Consider the following 20,491-nt stretch of genomic DNA (forward strand, 5'->3'; position numbering starts at 1 on the left):
TGCCTATAGTATAGTGTCATTTACTTTCAACATTCTTGATAATGACTTTCGCATTTTTTCATTTTTTTTAATTGTAAAAAGTATTTATATAGACAAAAAAATATATTTATTGTTATTAAGAAAATGTAATACTTGTTATTCTTTCAAAAAATGAAAAAAAAACATTTTTTGGTAATATATTTCGTGGAATGACCCAAAAAATAGAGAAAAAACTAAAAATGGGTAAATTTTTGTGGAATGACCCAAAAAAAATTCAAAAAACTGTTAATCTAAATGAATCGATAGATTGTTATAAAATTTAGTATTTTTGTTCCCTACAATAAATACAACTTTTATGGATGAAAACTCAAAATTAAGTCGAAAAAATGGGAAGATCGACGTGGAATGACACCAAAAAAAATCAAAAAAACGGTTATAACTTCTAAACAAGTTGACGGATTGCTATGAAGCTTAGTAATTTGATTTATTATCCTAGATGACTCACTTTTAAGAAAGAAAATCTCAATTTACCTAAATATTCCGCTAAATATTATTAAGCCATTCAGCTTAATTTTGAGAATTACCCAAAAAAGGTTATAAATTTTAAACGAATCCACAAATTGTTATAAAAATTGGCAATTGTGTTTCACTGCGATAAATACAACTTTTATGGATAAAAACTTAAAATTATTTTGAAACAATGGAAAATTCCACGTGGAATGACACCAAAAAAATTCAAAAAACGGTTATAACTTCTAAACAAATTGACGGATTGCTATGAAACTTGATAATTTGATTTATTACCACAGATGACTTACTTTTAAGAAAGAAAATTTCAATTTAGCCTAAAAATTATTAAGTTATTTAGTTTAATTTTGAGAATTACCCAAAAAAGAAGGTTATAAATTTTAAACGAATCCACAGATTGTTGTAAAAATTGGCAATTGTGTTTTACTGCAATGCATACAACTTTTATGGATGAAAACTTAAAATTATTTCGAAAAAGTGGGAAATTCCACGTGGAATGACACCAAAAAAATTCAAAAAACGGTTATAACTTCTAAACAAATTGACAGATTCTTCTGAAACTTGGTAATTGCATTTATTACTCTAGATGACTCACTTTTAAGGAAGAAAATTCCAATTTAATTAGAAAATATTAGGCTATTTAGGTTAAATTTTGAGAATTACCCAAAAAAATCGAAAAACGACTATAATATCTAAACGAATCGATTCTTACTCTCTAAATAAGACTCTAATCGAAATAAAGAAAATTTTATTCCTTCTCCAAAGAAGAAAGTCCATTTTGAAATAAAACTGTCTTTTTTTTGGGGGTTTGGTGAATACTGAATGGCTATCGATGATAGTTAAACGATGTCGTAACTCGGTTATGTGCCTTCTGTGACGTCTGACGATTTCACCCCAAGCACTCCTCCTCCTCCACCTCCTTTTATCGTCAATAGTGAATAATTGCTCGTTCACGACCTTTTATATCGATGGCGGTTGTGGGGGGGAGGGGTAAAATAAAAGAAAAGAGAGAGAGAGAGAGAAGGAAAGAATTAACTAACCAGCAAGAACTGTAGAGAGAGATTCGATAATAAATAATTAATGGTATTGCACTTCTAAGAATCGATGGTCAGTTTCATTCACCCCATCATGTTATACACGTCCGTACAGTTTATTCTCGGGATTCCCGGAGATTCTTGGACTTGTCGTCAAGTCTCGTTATTGTTGTCAATCTCCTCTCTGTCTCTCTGTCCACATCAAATGGCAAATTAAATTCTAATGCGGAATTTTTAGAAAAAATTTTATTTTTACGCTTTCCTGATGATTTTAAGCAGAAAATATCGAATTTATGTTGAATTCGAAAAAACCAAGATGGCGGATCCAATATGGCGGAAAAATTTCAAAAATCGTTTGGATTCGCCTGAAACTTGTTACTCAGGGGTTTTTGGGGTCGCTGATTACAAATTCGACATCGGTTTTTAAAAATTCAAAATGGCGGATCCAATATGGCGGACAAATTTAAAAAATCGTTCGGATTCGCCTGAAATTTGTTACTCGGGGGTTTTTGGGGTCGCTGATTACGAATTTGAAGTCGGTTTTTAAAAATTCAAAATGGTGGATCCAATATGGCGGACAAATTTCGAAAATCGTTAAAATTCGACTGAAACTTGTTCCTCGGGGGTTTTTGGGGTCGCTGATTACGAATTTGAAGTCGTTTTTTAAAAATTCAAAATGGCGGATCCAATATGGCGGAAAAGAAAACTAAAAATCATTCGAATTGCTTGAAATTTGTTTTGAAGGGGTTTTCGAGGTTCAATTAAATTGTAAATTAAGAAGAAAGGTTCTTAAAAATGAAAATGTAAAGAAAATTATTTGGTTTTAATAAATTTTCTTTTTTTTAGTAAATATTTACCCCACTTTCAGGCTTGGCGAATCGTTTCCAAAAGGCTTTTGAACTTTGAGTCAAGTGATTTGATTCAGTGCCTGAGGACACATCGGAACCCTCGATACTCACTCGTACACGAGTACAAGACTCGTTTGACAAGAGTCGCACTTTAAATTCCGAATATTCACAACTATTCACAACACTGCGGGCAATATTTGTCGAATAATCACTATTTTGCTGCTTTGTTCCAATGCCAAAATCGCTCAACTTGAAATTTTGTTGATTCATTTTAAAATTTGCATTATTTCTAAAACTTCGGTCCATTTTGTTAATTAATTTTCTGCTAATTTTCTACAAAAATTGATTGATTCTTGTTTTTATTAAAATTTCAAATTTATAAAAACATTAAAAATTTGAATTCTTCTTGCTCTTTTACACTTTTTTTTATCACTCAAACCACTTTTTGGAAAAATATTTTTTAAATTAAAAAAAAAAATTCAAACACTTATGTGTTGAGAATTAAAGAAAAAAATCGAAATTATTTTTAAAGAGAGAAAAAAAGAGGGGAAAAAATTGCACTAACAATACAAGAGTGACGATAAGAAAAGAGAAAAAAATAGACGATTAGCGAAGGCGACCAGCTGACTGGCTACTTTAGAAGCGACTGGTTTTCTTAGTTTGCTTTCGCTATCCTGGAACAGGACCGGATGCTGGAGGCTGTGATCCAGTAATGTACCCCCCACCAATCATTTTTCACTTACACGAGCACTTACCGAGTTCATACGCTGACGCACATGCGTGAGTGTATCTGACCACCGCAACCCCCAACCCCCCCCCCCTTCTCTCTCTCTCTCTCTCTCTCTCCCAACAAACCATAAGTCCCAAGAATACCACAAGTTCCTTACCTTCACAATATTCGCAAAATTCATCCATTCAATCTGTTCTTCGAAAAATTGAAACCAAAACTTTTAAATATTATTTTTCTTTTAAAATTTTTACTTTCAACCTAAAACATATTTTTTATATACAAATTAAAATTTTTTTTTATTTAAAAATTTTTAAAAAATAAATTTTTTAAAAAAATGTTTTGCCTCCTGAATAAGAAGTTTTTGCCGTTGAAAAAATGTAAATTACACTATTTTTTTTTAATCTCTTTGGAAATAAAATGTAATACTTGTTATTCTTTTAAAAAAGAAAAAAAAAATTTTTATGCAAAATTTGCGTGGAATGACCCAAAAAATTAAGAAAAAAATGATTAAAAATTCAAACGAAATTATCCGATTGTTACAGAATTTGACAATAATATTTATTACGCTCATGGACTTAATTTTAATGAAGAAAAAATTTCAAAAAAAATGTAGGGTAACAAAAAGTGGGTAAATTTGCATAGAATGACCCCAAAAAATCCAAAAAACGGTTGTGGCTCCTAAACTAATAGACAGATTGTCATGAAACTTGGTAATTGTATTTATTACCAAAGTCGATTCACTTTTAAGGAAAAAAATTTCAATTTGGCTAAAAACTAATTATTATTTAGCTAAATTTTGAGAATTATCCCAAAAAAAGGTTATAAATTTTGAACGAATTGATGGATTGTTAAGAAACTTTGTAATCATATTAAGTTTGCTAAATGGCTTCTAATGAAGAAAATTTAAAAATAAGCAACCAAAAGTGGGTAAATTTGTGTGTAAATGACACCCAAAAAATCCAAAAAACGGTTATAACTTCAAAAAGAATTATCGAATCGTTTTGAAACATTGTAATCGGGTTTATTTCCCTAAAAGTCAAAGTTCTGAAGAAGAAAATTCATATTTTGCAAAAAGGTGAAGTTACATCTACGCGGAATGACGCCAAAAAAATTCAAAAAACGATTATAATTTCTAAACAAATTGACGGATTGTTCTGAAACTTGGTAATTGAATTTATTACTATTGTTGACTCACTTTTAAAGAAGAAAATCTCAATTAAGCCCAAAAATTATTAGGGTATTTAGCTAAATTTTGAGAATTATCCGGAGAAAAAATCCAAAAAACCATTATAACTTTTAGACATATTGACGGATTGTTAAGAAACTTTGTAATTATATATATAATAAGCTTGTTAAATTTTTTCTAATGAAGAAAATTTAAAAATAGTCAACAAAAGGTGGGAAATTCCACGTGGAATGACACCAAAAAAATCCAAAAAACGGTTATAACTTCTAAACGAATTGTCCGATTATCATGAAACTTGGTAATCGTATTTATTACCCTAGATGACTCACTTTTAAGGAAGAAAATTTCAATTTAACTAAAAAATATTAGGCTATTCAGGTTAAATTTTGAGAATTATCCCGAGTAAAAATCCAAAAATCGATTATAACTTTTAGACAAATTGACGGATTGTTAAGAAACATTGTAATTATATTAAGCTTGACGATTGACTGCTTTCTAGTGAAGAAAATTTAAAAATAGGCAATAAAAAGTGGGTAAATTCGTGTGTAATGACACCAAAAAAATTCAAAAAACGGTTATAATTCCTAAACTAATTGACGGATTGTCATAAAACTTGGTAATTGCAATTATTACCATAGTTGGCTTGGTTATTTAAATTTTTAAAGAAAAAATTTTTAATATGGCTAAAAATTACTAAACTATTTACATTAATTTTGAGAATTACTTTAAAAAAACGATTATAATGTCAAAATTCAGGTCAAAATTGATAAAATTCGTCGATATTCGGCTGTATTAAGAACTTTTTATATTAACTACTGTTAATATTGATAAATTTAGGCAAAAATAATTTACAAATTTTGTGTAATTTTTAACAAGTTGGCTAAATATTATTTTTAGGTGAAAAAAGAAAAAAAATCGTTGGTTTTGAATTAAAATCCATCTTGCTTTCAAGTTTCGGAAATATTCTTTAGGGGGAAAATGAAATTTGTGATTAAAAAGAGAGTGCTGATAAAAAAAGATTGAGGGTCGATGGATAGAAGGAAATTGGAGGAAAAAGAGTGGTGTGGCGAGAATGCAGCAACAGGTAGTGGAGAAGGAGAGAGAGAGAGAGAGACAGGACTGCAGGCCATCCACGACCCACGCGCCTTCACTGGCAGTGCCATGCTATACTATATGGAACTTCTATTCGCCATCAGTCGATTCAAGCTGACTATGGCACTAAGTACATACAGGAATACAAGCTCATCGTCAAATCACTTCAAACATTCGATCGCTTCTCACTAAATAAGTTCCACGTGCCTAAAGCTATCATAATAAACTTATGTATTAACTCCACACGCTCACTTGGTCAATAATGACAGACATAATTACCGACTTCTGATTCTGAATACATAAAGAAAAATTCCTCTTTTTATTTCTTTTTTTCTTTCTTTACTTCATTTCTTCTAAAACGATCGTTACAATATTTAGCCAAACGTAACAGTCAAAATTTATTTTTTCATGTTTAATAATAATTTAGTTAATCGAACATTCGGCTAAATAGAAAAATTATTTTTATAATTTAATAAGTTTTTAATAAATTATTTTTATAATCAAATAATTTATTAACAAATTATTTTTATAATTTAATAATTTATTAATAAATAAATTTTATAATTTATTAAAAATATTCATTTAGCCAAATTTTTAATTAACTGCATTAAATTTACATTCTTTTAAACGATCATTACAATATTTAGTCAAATTTACCTTTGGGGCCGTACACATAATACGTCACGCGAATAGGGGGAGGGGGGGGGGTCAAGACATTTGTGACGACCTATAGAAAAAATGGCGCTAATGTATGGGACAGTGTGTGACATGGGGGGAGGGGGGGGTCTAAAATGGTCAAAAATCGCGTGACGTATTATGTGTACGGCCCCTTTTCCAAATGTATTATTCCCGTTAAGTAATAATTTAGTTAATTAAAAATTCGACTAAATAAATAACTAATTTTTCCAATTTAATTATTCAGTAATAAGTAAATTTGAAATTTAATCAAAATATTCATTTTGCCGAATTTTCAAACTCTCCAAATATATTTTTTTCAAGTAATAATTGAGTTAATTAAAAATTCGGCTAAATAAATAACTATTTCTAATTTAATAATAATTTATTTTTAAAAAAAATAGTGTTAATAAATTTATTTAAATATTCATTTAGCTGAATTTTTAATTAACTAAATTACTATATAACAAAAAAGTACATTTTTGATACAAATTAGACAGAAAAAAAAATATTTTTAAAAAATTGCAAAATCCAGTTTTCTACCGAGACACTGTGTGGTGCAGTGTGAAACTTGTCTGTCCGGGAGAGAGGGCGAAAAAATAGAAGAGGGGATTAGGAGGGAGGGGCGGGGGAACTGAAGACTGAGTGAGTGAGGGGAGGGGGGTTCAGCTATTCGCAACGTATTGTCGCGCACGCGCGGACAATTTTAACCAGCACGAGTATATAAGCGCGTACGGGATCGAACAGAAAGGTGTGTAGGACTGCGAGAGAGAAAAAAAAACCAGAGATCTCTCTCTTTCTCTATATCCTCCTCTCTCTTTTTCTTTCTCTCTCTCTCTCTCTCTCTCTCTCTCTCTCTCTCTCTCTCTCTCTCTCTCTCTCTCTCTCTCTCTCTCTCTCTCTCTCTCTCTTTCACTCTTTCTCTCTCTCTATTTTTTTTTAGAGAAAAAATACAATTGAGAAAGAAAGAGTGAGAGAGAATACGAGGGAAAGAGAGGGAGAGAGAAAAATAGAGAGAGAGAGAGAGAGAAAATACGAGAGAGGGAGAGGAGAGTGACTCGGCAAGGTAGAACAGAACGGTTAGAGTGCAAAACAGTGGGGTTCGAGGGAGGGGGGATGACAAGGTTGAACAAGAACGGTGGTAGGGAGAGAGGGAGGTTGGGGGGGGGGTAAAGTCTTGGAAGAAAGAAGGGTACAAAGGACAGTGGAGGGAGGAAGGGGGGGAGAGAGGGAGGAAAGTCGCCACGAAGGAACTAGCCTGGCCAGACTGCCTGCCGCCGTCGAGTTACTGACAAAGATCAAGAGAAAAAGAGAGAGAGAGAGAGACAGACGGAAAGAAAGAATAACGCATTGAACAATCTCGATGGCGGCGATTGGTCAACGGATCGTAACTGACATCAAGTGATTCAATCGCCCAGTTATATATATTACACCAAAAGTAATTTGACGTGGACAAAGACTTCTGACATATATATACATCTTTGTTTACTTTTTCGGACCGAAAAGATTTATTTCGGTATCCATGCTACTTTTTCCTTTTTTTTAGCATTTTATTACATTTCTTTTTTTTTTAATATTAAATTAGTACTAAGTAAATTTCAGAAAAGTACTGTTTTACTTGGTAAATTCTATTTTTAAAATTTTTCTTTCTCATTAGATGGTTTATTTAATAAATGTTTTTTTTCTTTTCATTTTTTTTTACTTTCTATTATTTCTTTTTTTTTCTTTCTTGTCTATAATTTCTTCTTTGAGAATATTATTATAAAACATGATGACATTACAAATAATTGAATTTTTGACAAATTTTTGAAATTAATTAAATTTCTAGAATTTCTGAAATTCATTTTTAAATCAATTTTCATTAGAAAATTCAACGAGAATTCAATTATTTAAATGCAAAAATAAATAATTTAGTCAATTATTGAATATTTCTTCAAAATTGAATTTTTATGAAGAATTTTATCAAAATTTTTAAAAATAATTGAATTCTTTCGACGAATTTAAAAAAAAATTAAATTCATTAAAAATTGAAATTTTCTATAATTTTAAATTGAAACTTTCAAAGTTCATCTATTTATGAAAATTCTAAACGCAACTCTTTTGAAATCCAATTAATTTTAAATTTAAATGTAAATTTTTTTTTTTTTTTTTTTTTTTTTTTTTTAATTTTGAAAGAAAAAAAAAATATTCTTTGAATGGAGACAAAGAGAATTTTAAAAAATCACTAAATAATTGCCCCTCTATATAAAATAACGATTTTTGGCACACACACTGTCCGTCGAAATAGAATCGCGGCAAAAAAATAGGTCCACAAGTTCAACGATCCGGCAAATCCGGAAAAATTCGGCAACAATGTACAAATATCCGAGAAGAGAACTTTGGATTGACGTCTAGTGCCTATAGTAGTGAGTAAAAAAAAAGAATTTTTTTTGTGGTTGAACAAAAAAAAAATTTTTATTTTTTTCCCGACTCAATGAACCCTTTGACCAATAATTTATCTCCATCTCCACCAACTGCAATGCCAACCAACTTGATTTTATTTATTAAAAAAAAAAAAAAGTTTTTTTGAAATTTACAGAAGTTTAACTTGATTTCTTGTTATCGTCACCTCACGACTTTATAGATGGATAAATTTTTTTTATTTCAATCAAATTGAATTATTCCTTTGGCAATGAATATTTTCCAATTGAACAATTAATTTGCACTTGAAAAAAAATTTTTTTTTGACAAAAAGAAAAATATTGCTTATAGTATAAAATATGTCACGAACTTGATTGTTCAGGATGTTATCGTCACCTCATTATTTTAGAGTTGGATACAATTTTTTATTTTGAATCAAATCGAATTATTCCGTCGCCAATGAATATTAACTAATTGAAGAATTATTTTTTACCGATTTTTTTTTTTTTTTTTTTTTTTTTTTTTTAAATATTGAGGTTTAAGAAAAAGAATTAATTTTTCTGTTGAAAGAAAAATAAATAATTTTTGAAATTAAGTGAAAAATTCAAGTAGTATTCAAGTATTAATAGAAAAAACAATTTAAGAAAACTGTCGAAACACAACGGAATCCCTTAAATATCGTACAAAATGGAAAGCTCGTTTCGCGACATTCGAATTTATATTTAAAGAGAGGGGGTCACAGCATTGGATTAATAGCATGTTTCAGTATGTATTTAAATAATGTTTCTGTATGGAGAAAAGTATGCATTTATATATACGTACGATGCCTGGAAAAGGGAACGCTGCTGTTGACGACGACCACGAATATTTTTTATAAAATTCGATCGTGGAAAAACGACATATGAAACACAGGTAGGCGCGGTGTTAGAAAGTCGTATGAATTAAGCGTGCCATTGGTCGCTCGTTTATTATTAGCCACTGCCTACGCCTCAACTTTTATTGTTAGATAAACACAAAAAAAAAAAAAAAAAAAAAAAAAAAAAAAATTGAAAAGAATGTTACATCAGCTTCTTACACTTTCATACACTGAAAATGTATCATTGAATCAATTAACCTTATCATTTCCCTCTTGTCACCTTATTGTGTCAATAAAATAGAAAATTTACCTCTACATTGACCCCGAAAGATAGATTTTCTGCAAAATTCTCTCTTACCTGAAACAAAGAAAATAGAAATTTCATTAGATATTTATTTCTAACTTTATAAAGAAAATTATAAGTTAATATTAGCAAAAAAAAATACCTTAACATCAAAATTTAGCTTTTAATTATAATTATTAATAAGAGAAAATTTAAAAAGGCAAATAATTTAGAATTAATTAAAAATTTTAAGAATTTACTAATTTAGATTTTTGAAAAATTAAAATAAACTCAACGCAGAATTAAAATTTTAATCGAATTCAATAAATTATTATGAATAAAGAAAAATGTTTGAAAAAATAAATTTAAATATGAATTTTAGTTTAAAAAAACACTAAAATAATTAAATTTTTTTAGAAAAGTTACAAATAATAGCAGAAATTTAATTATTTTCCAAAAAATAATCAAATTCTTCGCGCAGAAATTCAATTATTTTCCAAAAATAATCAAATTCTTCGAAGAAATCCAATTATTTTCCGAAAATAATAAAATTTTTCGCTGAAATTCAATTATTTTCAAATATTTTTTTTTAAATTCTCGTCAAAATTCAATTATTTTCAAAAATTTTAATAAAACTCTTATCAAAATTGCAATTATTTTTTCAAAAATTTTCCTCAATTCAATTATTTAAAAATTTGTTGATAAAATTCTTCATCAAAATTTAATTTTAAGAAACATTCATTCATTCAATAAATTATTTATTTGTTTATTTAAAGAATTGAATTCTCGTAGAATTTTCTAATAAAAATTGATTTTCATTTCATAAAAATGAACTTCAGTTAAAATTTTAGATGATAATTGAATATTAAAAGCATTACAAGCATGGAATTTTACAAATAATTGAATTTTGAAAAGATTTCAAATTAAAATCATTGAAAATTTGAATTTTTCATAATTTTTACTATGATAATTCTGTAGAATTAATTTTTTTAAAAAAGGTTAATAATTGAATTTTTTTTAAAAATTAATTCAAATTTTTATTTCTAAATATTTAGTTGAAGAATTTTATTAAATAATTAAAATCCTGCAAAGAATTTGATTATTTATGAAAATATAATTGAATTCTTTCAATGAAATTTATTGCATTTTTTAAAAAATAATTGAAGTTTTTTGGTAAATTTTATTAAAATAGTAGATATTTTACAAAATATTTGAATATCAGACAAAAATTTGATTATATTCATGAAAATGTATTTGAATTTTTGCAAAAATTTTTTGAAAATTATTACGCATTTTTCGAGGATTACAACGAATTTTATATAACATTTTTTTTTAAATAATTGAATTTTTGTGAAAAATTTTATTACTTATAAGAATAATTGAACTTTTGCGAAAGATTTTATTAAAAAATTTTGTAAATATTAAAATTTTTTTTTTCTAAATTTTATGAAAATTTAAGTTATTATGAATTGATGAATTTCATAAAGGTTTAAATTTGAATTTTTTTTTGAAATTATAGCAGAAATTCAATTATTTTAAAAAATAATAAAATTCTTCGCAGAAATTCAATTATGTTTAAAAATTAAAAAAAAAATTCTCGTCAAAATTCCAATTATCTTTAATAATAATAAAATTCTTCTTTAAAATTAAATTATTTTCGAAAAATTTTAATAAAATTCTTTGCAAAAATTTGAATTACGTTCAAAAAAATTTTTCTCAATTTAATGATTTTCAATATCAATGAGTTTAATAAAATTTTCCAAAAGAATAGTTAAACGTTTCCGTGGAATTTTGTTAAAAATTTATAAAATAATTATTCAACGCAAAAATTTAATTATTTTCATAAATATAATAAAAATTCCACTGGAATTCAATTATTCTTATATTAATATGAATTTTAAATTTGAATTTTCTCATTGAATTTTCAAATTAAAATTTTTGAAAATTTGAATTTTCTATATTTTCAACAAACAATTGTGAAGAATTAATTTTTTTTGGAAAAGTTTAATGGATTTTCTTTTGAAATTATTTTAAGTTTTTATTTTCTAATTTATATTTAATAGAAGAATGTCCGAATAATTCTTATAATTTATAAAATAATGATACTATCACTCGGTCAAGTAAAAAGTAAAAAAAAAACTAAAAATGAAGAATAAAAATATTTAACAAAGTAAATAAATGTTGCTTTAAAAAAAAGGGAGTAACATATTTATTTCATATAAAAAAACTAAAAATAAAGAATAAAAATATTTAATAAAGTAAAAAAAAAATTTTATGTTTAAAAAAAAATAACTAACATACATTTATTTTATAAATTTCCTTTCAACCCAAAAAAAAAGAAAAAAAAAATCATTTAGAATTAAAAAAAAACAAATTTGTAACTAATTATAAATGATTGATATCGTGGTTAATTAAAAAAAAAGAAAATTATTCTCACCTCGTAATGAGGTAATTAAAGAAAAATAAATTACACGTATATAATAATGGATATGATGATGATAACGAAACACACATTGAAAATATGTGCACAACGAGAGATTCGAAAAGGAAAATAAATTGTGTGATGTGTGTGTTGATAGTGTGTAAACGAAAAGACTTCGTGTCAACGACCATATATATACTGTATACATATATATAGAGAAACAAGAGTGTATACAGATTAAGCGAGGAACAAAGAAAATAAAAAGAACGTGCGGAACAATTCGCGGTCGGTTTCACGCATCGCTTCGTTCATAGCGCCTGCGTGGCTCGTGCTTTTGTTTCAAAAGGCGCGTTAATCTCGCGCGCACGCATTTTGCGCCGCGCGCATTATACACACACACACTAAAAAAATGCACTCCATCGTTTCCGGGGATTTCCCTTTCTCTCTTTTTTGTCCCCCCCTCTTATTTTCTCTCTCCTAAAAAAACAAAAAAACGAAGAAAAAAAAATGAGAGAGAGAGAAAATACGAGAGTGAAAGAGAGAGAATAAAAAGAGTGAAAGAGAGACTGAGAGAGAAAAAAATACGAAAGTGAAAGAGAGAGAGAAAGAGGAAGAGAGAAAATAAGAGAAAGAGAGAGAAATAGCGTCGTGTGTTCCAGTTTTCAGTATGATACTTTTATCAGAGCGGCTTTTCCACAAAGAAAGCGCAGGGTGATTGTACCATTTGTTTCCCCCCACCTTTTTTTATTCTTTTTCTCCCCTCCCCCCCTTTCACTCGGCAAACGGTTCCCGTGAACACCCACAACACTTTCCTACACGAATTTCCCTGTATCTCCCTCTTCCGCTTGGCCTTTGTTCACCAAGACAAAACGTCGCTTACATGTTATGTACAGAAAATAACCAGCCTGAGAATTCATTGTCACGTGCGCAGCATGCGCGACGCTCCACGAATTTCTCCACTAAAAAATATATAAATTCGTCTCAATAATTGAATTAAATTTTGAAAAGGGTTCAAATTAAAATCTTTGAAAATTTAAATTTATAGTTACAATATTCTCATGATATAAAATAACGATTTTATCACTATATGTCATTTTAAATTTATTATAAAACAAGAAGGAATCGAAGACTCGGAGTGATCAATTTCTTCATGTTTTAAAATAATATTCTCAATATTGTTATATCTAAAAATAATAGATGAAGAGGTGAACATAATCTTAAAAAAGTTCCGATCATTAATCATAAATAAAAAATATATCGTTTGTTGATTTTTAAAAAGCAAAAGCTACGCAAGTGAAGTTTAAAAAAATTATTAAAAGACCGAATTCATGGAAATTATTATAATTATCTAGAAAAAAAAAATGGTAATAATAGCGATTCTAAAGTTTCAAAGTGACCAATTTCACTATTAGTATATCCTTTTAATAGAAATTCGACCATTAAGACTATCGTGATAAATGAAACCGCAAATTCTCTAATCGTTATTGTGTAAAAATATCAAGGAATGCTATTATAGCGTTCGGAATTTGTAATTATATCGATATAAATGTGAAAATAGGGTTTAACATTTAGCGTAACTGGTTAAAATTACTGGAGTGCTATAGTGCGATGGTGGAAGGTCAATGTGCGGTTAGCGGCGCTTATATATTAATTTTTTTTTTTGAGAGGCCAAGTCTGAATATTATTTTCCAGGAACAAAATATATTTAATATTTATACTATGCAATTTGTTCCCTCCTCAAAAATTACCTTTTTACAAAAAAAAATCTCTTTCATTTCAACGTCAAATAAATTTTAAAAACCTCTCTCTTTTCATATTCAGCGAACGCATAAATTTTAAAATCGACCCAAAATTGTCGAATTAAAGCTTAAAATACTAATAATAATAATTTTACATAATCCTTTATATCTTTATTAAAGGGGTTTTGATTTAAAAATGAAAAAAAAGTTAATAAATTCAGGGTAGAATGAAAAAAAAAAGAAATTTATATATACTGAAAGTGTGGCAAGATCGCTTTGCAAAAATGAGTTCGAAGCGTTCGTTGATTGAGTCACGATTCAATTAAAGTTGCTACGGATATTATATTGCTCGAGATGAGTCGCGATAAATCTTTAAAATTTGAAGCTACAGCACAACTCGTGACGCACTGCCGGATTTAATTAAACGGAAGTCGGAAGTTAACGGGCGTGTGGTCCAACCAAGTAGAAACCATCATATGGAATCTCGTGTAGAGTATACGCAACGTATAAACATTTTATCCAAATTAATTCGCAGACTAATCTTTAATTATGTTTAATTACGTTCATAAAAATTTATTGTACCTCATAATAAAGTATTTGTATTTTTAGATTAAAAAAAACAATCTTTTCAAGAATTTAAGGTCAAAACAAGGGTATTTTATTTTCTTAAAATATTTTGAAAAATTAAAATTATAATGACTAAAAATTAATAGAAAAAAAAGTGTGCGATCGGTCAACTTCACCCTTTTGCCTCTTTCTTTCTCTTTATCGAATAGAGAATCCAACTTGATGAAAGATTCATTTCGCTCACGCTTTATACCATATTCGACTTGAAAGCCGAAGAAAATGGCTGCAATGTTGTATCCGAATTAGGAAAAACTGGCCATCATAACTAGCCGAACCGGTCGAATGACTCTCGAGTGTATGTCGCACTTGACGATCACGATCGCACACCGCAAAAGACTATCCACACCATCATCCTCAATATGACCTTCAATCATAAAACGCACAAACCGCAATTACACACCGGGGTCGTTACTTTTCCAATGTAACTTCTCAAAAAAAAGACTCTAGCCAAAAACTCTTTATTATTCATATCGCATTTTATGAAACTGGTGACAGCGAAAAAAAAACTTTATTTCAAACCTAAAAGTTTAAAACACTTTAAAACTTGTCCGACAATAATTTTGTATTTTAATCTGTTCCATTTTAATTTAAAACAAAAAAAAACTGTAAGACACAGGTCAAAAGTATTATCCAAGTATCATACATTATCATATAAGTATTATACATTATCATACAAGTAAAATACAAGTAATATACAAGTATCATACAAGTGTCATAATATTATCAAACAAGTATCATACAAGTATCATAATAGTATCATACAAGTATCATACAAATATTATACTATTATCATAAAGTATTATACTAGTGACATACAAGAATTATATAGTATCATACTAATATCATTAAGTATCATATTAGTGACATACAAGTATTATATAGTATCATACTAATATCATTAAGTATCATAATAGTGACATACAAGTATTATAGAGTATCATATTAATATCATAAAGTATCATACTAGTATCATACCATTAACATACAACTATCAGACTAAAGTCATACAAGTAACATACTAATATCATACAAGTATCATACAAGTATCATACTAGTATCATACTAGTATCATACTAGTATCATACACGTATCATACAAGTATCATATTAGTGTCATACAAGTATCATAGTAGTGACATACAAGTATTATATATTTTTATGCAAGTATTATATATTATCATACTAGTATCACACAAGAATCATACTAGTATCATAGTAGTGACATACTAGTATCACAAAGTATCATACTAGTATCACACAAGTAACATATTATTATCATACAAGCAACATACAAGTATCAGACTTAAGTCATACAAGTAACATACTAACATCATACAACTATCATAATAATATCATACTAGTGACATACAAGTATTATATAGTATCATACTAATATCATAATAGTATCATACAATTAGCATACAAGTATCAGACTAAAGTCATACAAGTATCATACAAGTATCATATTAGTGTCATACAAGTAACATAGTAGTGACATACGAGTAACATACAAGTATTATATATTTTTATGCAAGTATTATATTTTATCATACTAGTATCACACAAATATCATACTAGTATCATAGTAGTGACATTCTAGTGGCTTACAAGTCTTATATATTATCATACTTGTATCACACTGGTATCTCACAAGTATCATAGTAGTATCATACTACTATCACACAAGTATCATATTAGTATCATACTAATATCATAAAGTATCATACTAGTATCATACCATTAGCATACAAGTATCAGACTAAAGTCATACAAGTAACATACAAGTATCATACAAGTATCATACAAGTATCATATTAGTGTCATACAAGTATCATAGTAGTGACATACGAGTAACATACAAGTATTATATATTTTTATGCAAGTATTATATTTTATCATACTAGTATCACACAAGTATCATACTAGTATCATAGTAGTGACATTCTAGTGGCTTACAAGTATTATATATTATCACACTAGTATCCCACAAGTATCATAGTAGTATCATACTACTATCACACAAGTATCATATTAGTATCAACTACTATCACACAAGTATCATATTAGTATCATACTACTATCACACAAGTATCATACTATGTACTTACAATCATACTACATGTATCATACTACTACTTACAAGTATGATACAAGAATCATACTAATATCATACAAGTATTTTAAAGTATCATACTAGTATCATACAAGTATCACACACTATGATTTTTGATGCATAACATAATCATGTATAATCATACAAGTATCATAATAGAGGTTGTTGGTATGATACAAGTAGCTGAGTGCAGGGAAACAAAGGAAGTATCATAAAGACAATATCTGCTTTATTTGGTTGTCGAATCTGCAGTAATAATAATAAGGAGACAACATATGACGCTTGCACCTTTCAATCCGCATTGGACTTGATAATCTGTGCGGAAGGGTGTTGACCGCCTGTGGAGCTTTCCCTGAGAGCCCCTCGGGCATCTAATACATTTCTTTGATCCGCCCTTTGTAGCCGGATATGAGAGCGTGACAACCGATATATATTTTCGATAAGTAAAACTCGAGGAGGGTGGATTAAACGGGACTCTAATCCTCGAACAAGGGACAACGACTATATACGACGACAACGACGACGTGTGGGTGATTCGTCGATGATGACTTTGTGAGTTCTTTCATTAAGGGCACTTGATTTCTCCTCTTAACAAAACGTATCATATTTTTCACCATACAGTATTATAGCACCAACTATGTATATTTCCTACTAGATATTGTATAGATTAAAGAATAATGTTAGAAGAATAATGATAAAAAAAAATTATAAAAATAGTAATAAAATTTTTAAAATGTTTTGAAAAGAATGGTTAAAAGAATGTTTTTAAAAAAAGTAAAAAAATTTTATATAATTTTTTGTTTTATGTGGTTTTTATAATATTTGAAAATATTGTTGTTAAAATAGCATATATCGCATATATACGAAAGAAGAAGAAAAAAAAGAAGAAAATAATTCCAACAATCGTCTTCATACCGAGAAACGTGCACCTTACAAAAGTATATAACTTGACGATATAAACACGAGAAACACACTAGTGCCAACGAAATCGATACGGTCGTGATCCGAGACACGAGATGCTGCTGCTGCTGCTGCTGCCTTCGCAAGATTCAGCCCGTGATAAAGTCTTGCAACTTTCTGCTTTTCATCGCGTCCATGACGACGACGACGACTTACTTAAAAACTTTTAACCTCAGTGAATGTTTAATAAAAAACAAAACCAAACAAAAAATTGCAAAAAAAAAATTTCTTAAATTAAAATTTCAAAAAAAAGATGTAAATTTATTAATAGAAAAAAACGAAAAATTCTATTCTCTCACAAGGGCGTATGATTCAAAATTCACAGACGAAATAAAAAAATAAAAAAGTACAGAGATAAATCGAAAGAAAGGGACAAAAACTTACATCTTAAAATTCAGGTCAAATATTACGCAGATAAAAAGAAACATAAATTCTGAATTACATTCGTATTTTTATTCACAAATCTTGTGCTCTTGTACATTTCGAGAAATTTCTATATATTATCGCTCTGGAATATATTTTGGTCCCACCACATCACGGAAGGAAAAGTTTATTTTCAAGCGAATATTATGAACCGTAAACGGAAATTCAATTTACGAGACTTTAGAATTCACTCTGACGAGATTATTGTATGAAACATATTGGAATATAATTTAATAAAAGAAAAATAAGGACAAAGAAAAGCGACACTTGACAAAGTGGATAGTTCATTATAACTATAATACAAGTGTATCCTTACTTTTTCCCTATTTTGATCATTTTTTCTGACAATTATCTCTCCATATAATATACTCGTTTCCAAAAAAAGGAAGTTTGTATATGATACTTGTATGATACTAGTATCACACAACTATCATATTAGTGCCATACAAGCATCATACTAGTATGATGTATCATACTAGTATGGTGTTAGATGATACTTATATCATACATGTATCATACTAATATGATACTTGTATGACACTAGTATGATAGTTGTGTGATACTATTTTGATAGTTGTATGATACTTGTATGACACTAATATGATACTTGTTTGATACTAGTTTGGTACTTGTATGACACTAATATGATACTTGTATGACACTAATATGATAGTTGTGTAATACTCCTATTATGATAGTATTATAATACTAGTATGATCTTAGTACGATACTAGTATGATCTTAGTATGATACTAGTACGGTAGTTGTTTGATACCAGTATGATACTTGTATGATACTTATGTGATACTTATATGACACTACTATGATAATTGTATGATACTTGTATGATAGTAATATGATACTTGTATGATAATAGTTTGATACCTATGTGATACTTGTATGATACTAACATAATACTTGTATGATACTAGTATGATACTTACATTATACTTGTATGATACTAGTATTATGCATGTATGATACTATTATAATACTATAATAATACTAGTATGATGTTATTATGATACCAGTATGATACTAGTATACTGCTAATATGATACTAGTATGATACTTACATTATACTTGTATGATACTAGTATTATGCATGTATGATACTATTATAATACTATAATAATACTAGTATGATGTTATTATGATACCAGTATGATACTAGTATACTGCTAATATGATACTGTTATAATACTAGTATGATACTAACATGATACTAGTATGATGCATGTATGATACTATTATAATACTATAATAATACTAGTATGATGTTATTATGATACCAGTATGATACTAGTATACTGCTAATATGATACTGTTATAATACTAGTATGATACCAGTATGATACTAGTATACTGCTAATATGATACTGTTATAATACTAGTATGATACCAGTATGATACTAGTATACTGCTAATATGATAGTAGTTTGATAATAGTATGATACTTGTATGACAAACGTATTATAAAAATGCAATACTTGTCTAATATTAGTATGTATAATATTTCTATGATATCAATATAATTGTACAATACTGGTATGATGCCTCTATGATTCTAATATATTTGATTGATACTTGTATGTCATTTTGATGAAAATCGTATGGTATTCGTTAATTATTTGTATGGTACTTGTATGATTCTTGTGTGATAATAGTTTGATCGAAGTATGATACATGTCTGATACAAACATGTTATAATTATAAAATATTTAATATATGATACATGTATAAAAAAAATTTCAGTCATGAAATATATGACAGTTGTATTAAAATTTTGTTTTATTAAAATATATGATATAAAGTATCATAAATTATATTTTATAAAAATTTGAAAAAAAATATGAAAATGAAAATGTAAAAATGAACAAATGAAAATGAATGAAATTGTAAAATAAAAAAGAAAGAATGAAATATAAAATGTTAAAGAAGGAATAATAAGATAAAAATGATAAAATAAATAGTCAACATCGTTAGCGCATAAAAGTAAATGGAATAATTTCACTTGTTTTAAATATATACATAAAAGTTAACTAAAACAGTTTTCCCTCTCAAACTGTATATATACGTACAAATTCTCTGAATTTCTCTATATATACGGGTCAAAGCATGGTAACAGTTTCGTAATATTCGAGCAAATAACATCAGACTACCTCTCGTACTAACTGTAGATTTAGTTGGTTGAGCTACATACAGAAGGGGTATAGAAGGGAGGGGTGGGGGGAAGTTTACTATATTTGGGGGAGTCTCCCCCAATCTATATATATATATACACCAACGAAACACATAGTGGGTAATGTCCCACTGCCAATCGACCCTTCTGTACGGAGGGTCTGCCCTATGATTTGTAGTCAAGTAATTCCCCCCCCCCCCGCCCCCTCCCACCTTACCCTTTACCCCTCACTGTAACTATATATATAACGTTTTGTCTCACTGTGTCTTCCTTCCCTTCATATAATTCAATGTTATTTTCTCCTTTACTGCAGATTATATTCGCCCCTCTTTGAGAAAGAAAGAAAGAAAGAAAAAAGGGTGGGTGGGGAGGAGGGGGGAGGTGCGATTTCTATTTGGCGGATAAAATTTTACTG

General features: G+C 28.4%; 1 protein-coding gene across 15 annotated transcripts in view; it reads right to left on the reverse strand.

Annotated features, from left to right (window-relative positions):
* Positions 1-20,491, reverse strand: part of LOC122499658 (transcription factor 12) — a 231,710-nt gene that overhangs the window by 53,462 nt on the left and 157,757 nt on the right. For 12 of the 15 annotated variants that reach the window (XM_043608123.1, XM_043608121.1, XM_043608126.1 and 9 more), the window contains exon 6: positions 9,639-9,686. The exons of the other annotated variants lie outside the window; for them this stretch is intronic. In XM_043608123.1, coding sequence (XP_043464058.1) covers positions 9,639-9,686 — 48 coding nt within the window. The remainder of the gene's footprint in view (positions 1-9,638; positions 9,687-20,491) is intronic. 15 annotated transcript variants of the gene reach the window in all.

Source organism: Leptopilina heterotoma, unplaced genomic scaffold (assembly GCF_015476425.1).
Source record: "Leptopilina heterotoma isolate Lh14 unplaced genomic scaffold, ASM1547642v1 Lhet_17, whole genome shotgun sequence".
Classification (NCBI taxonomy): domain Eukaryota; kingdom Metazoa; phylum Arthropoda; class Insecta; order Hymenoptera; family Figitidae; genus Leptopilina; species Leptopilina heterotoma.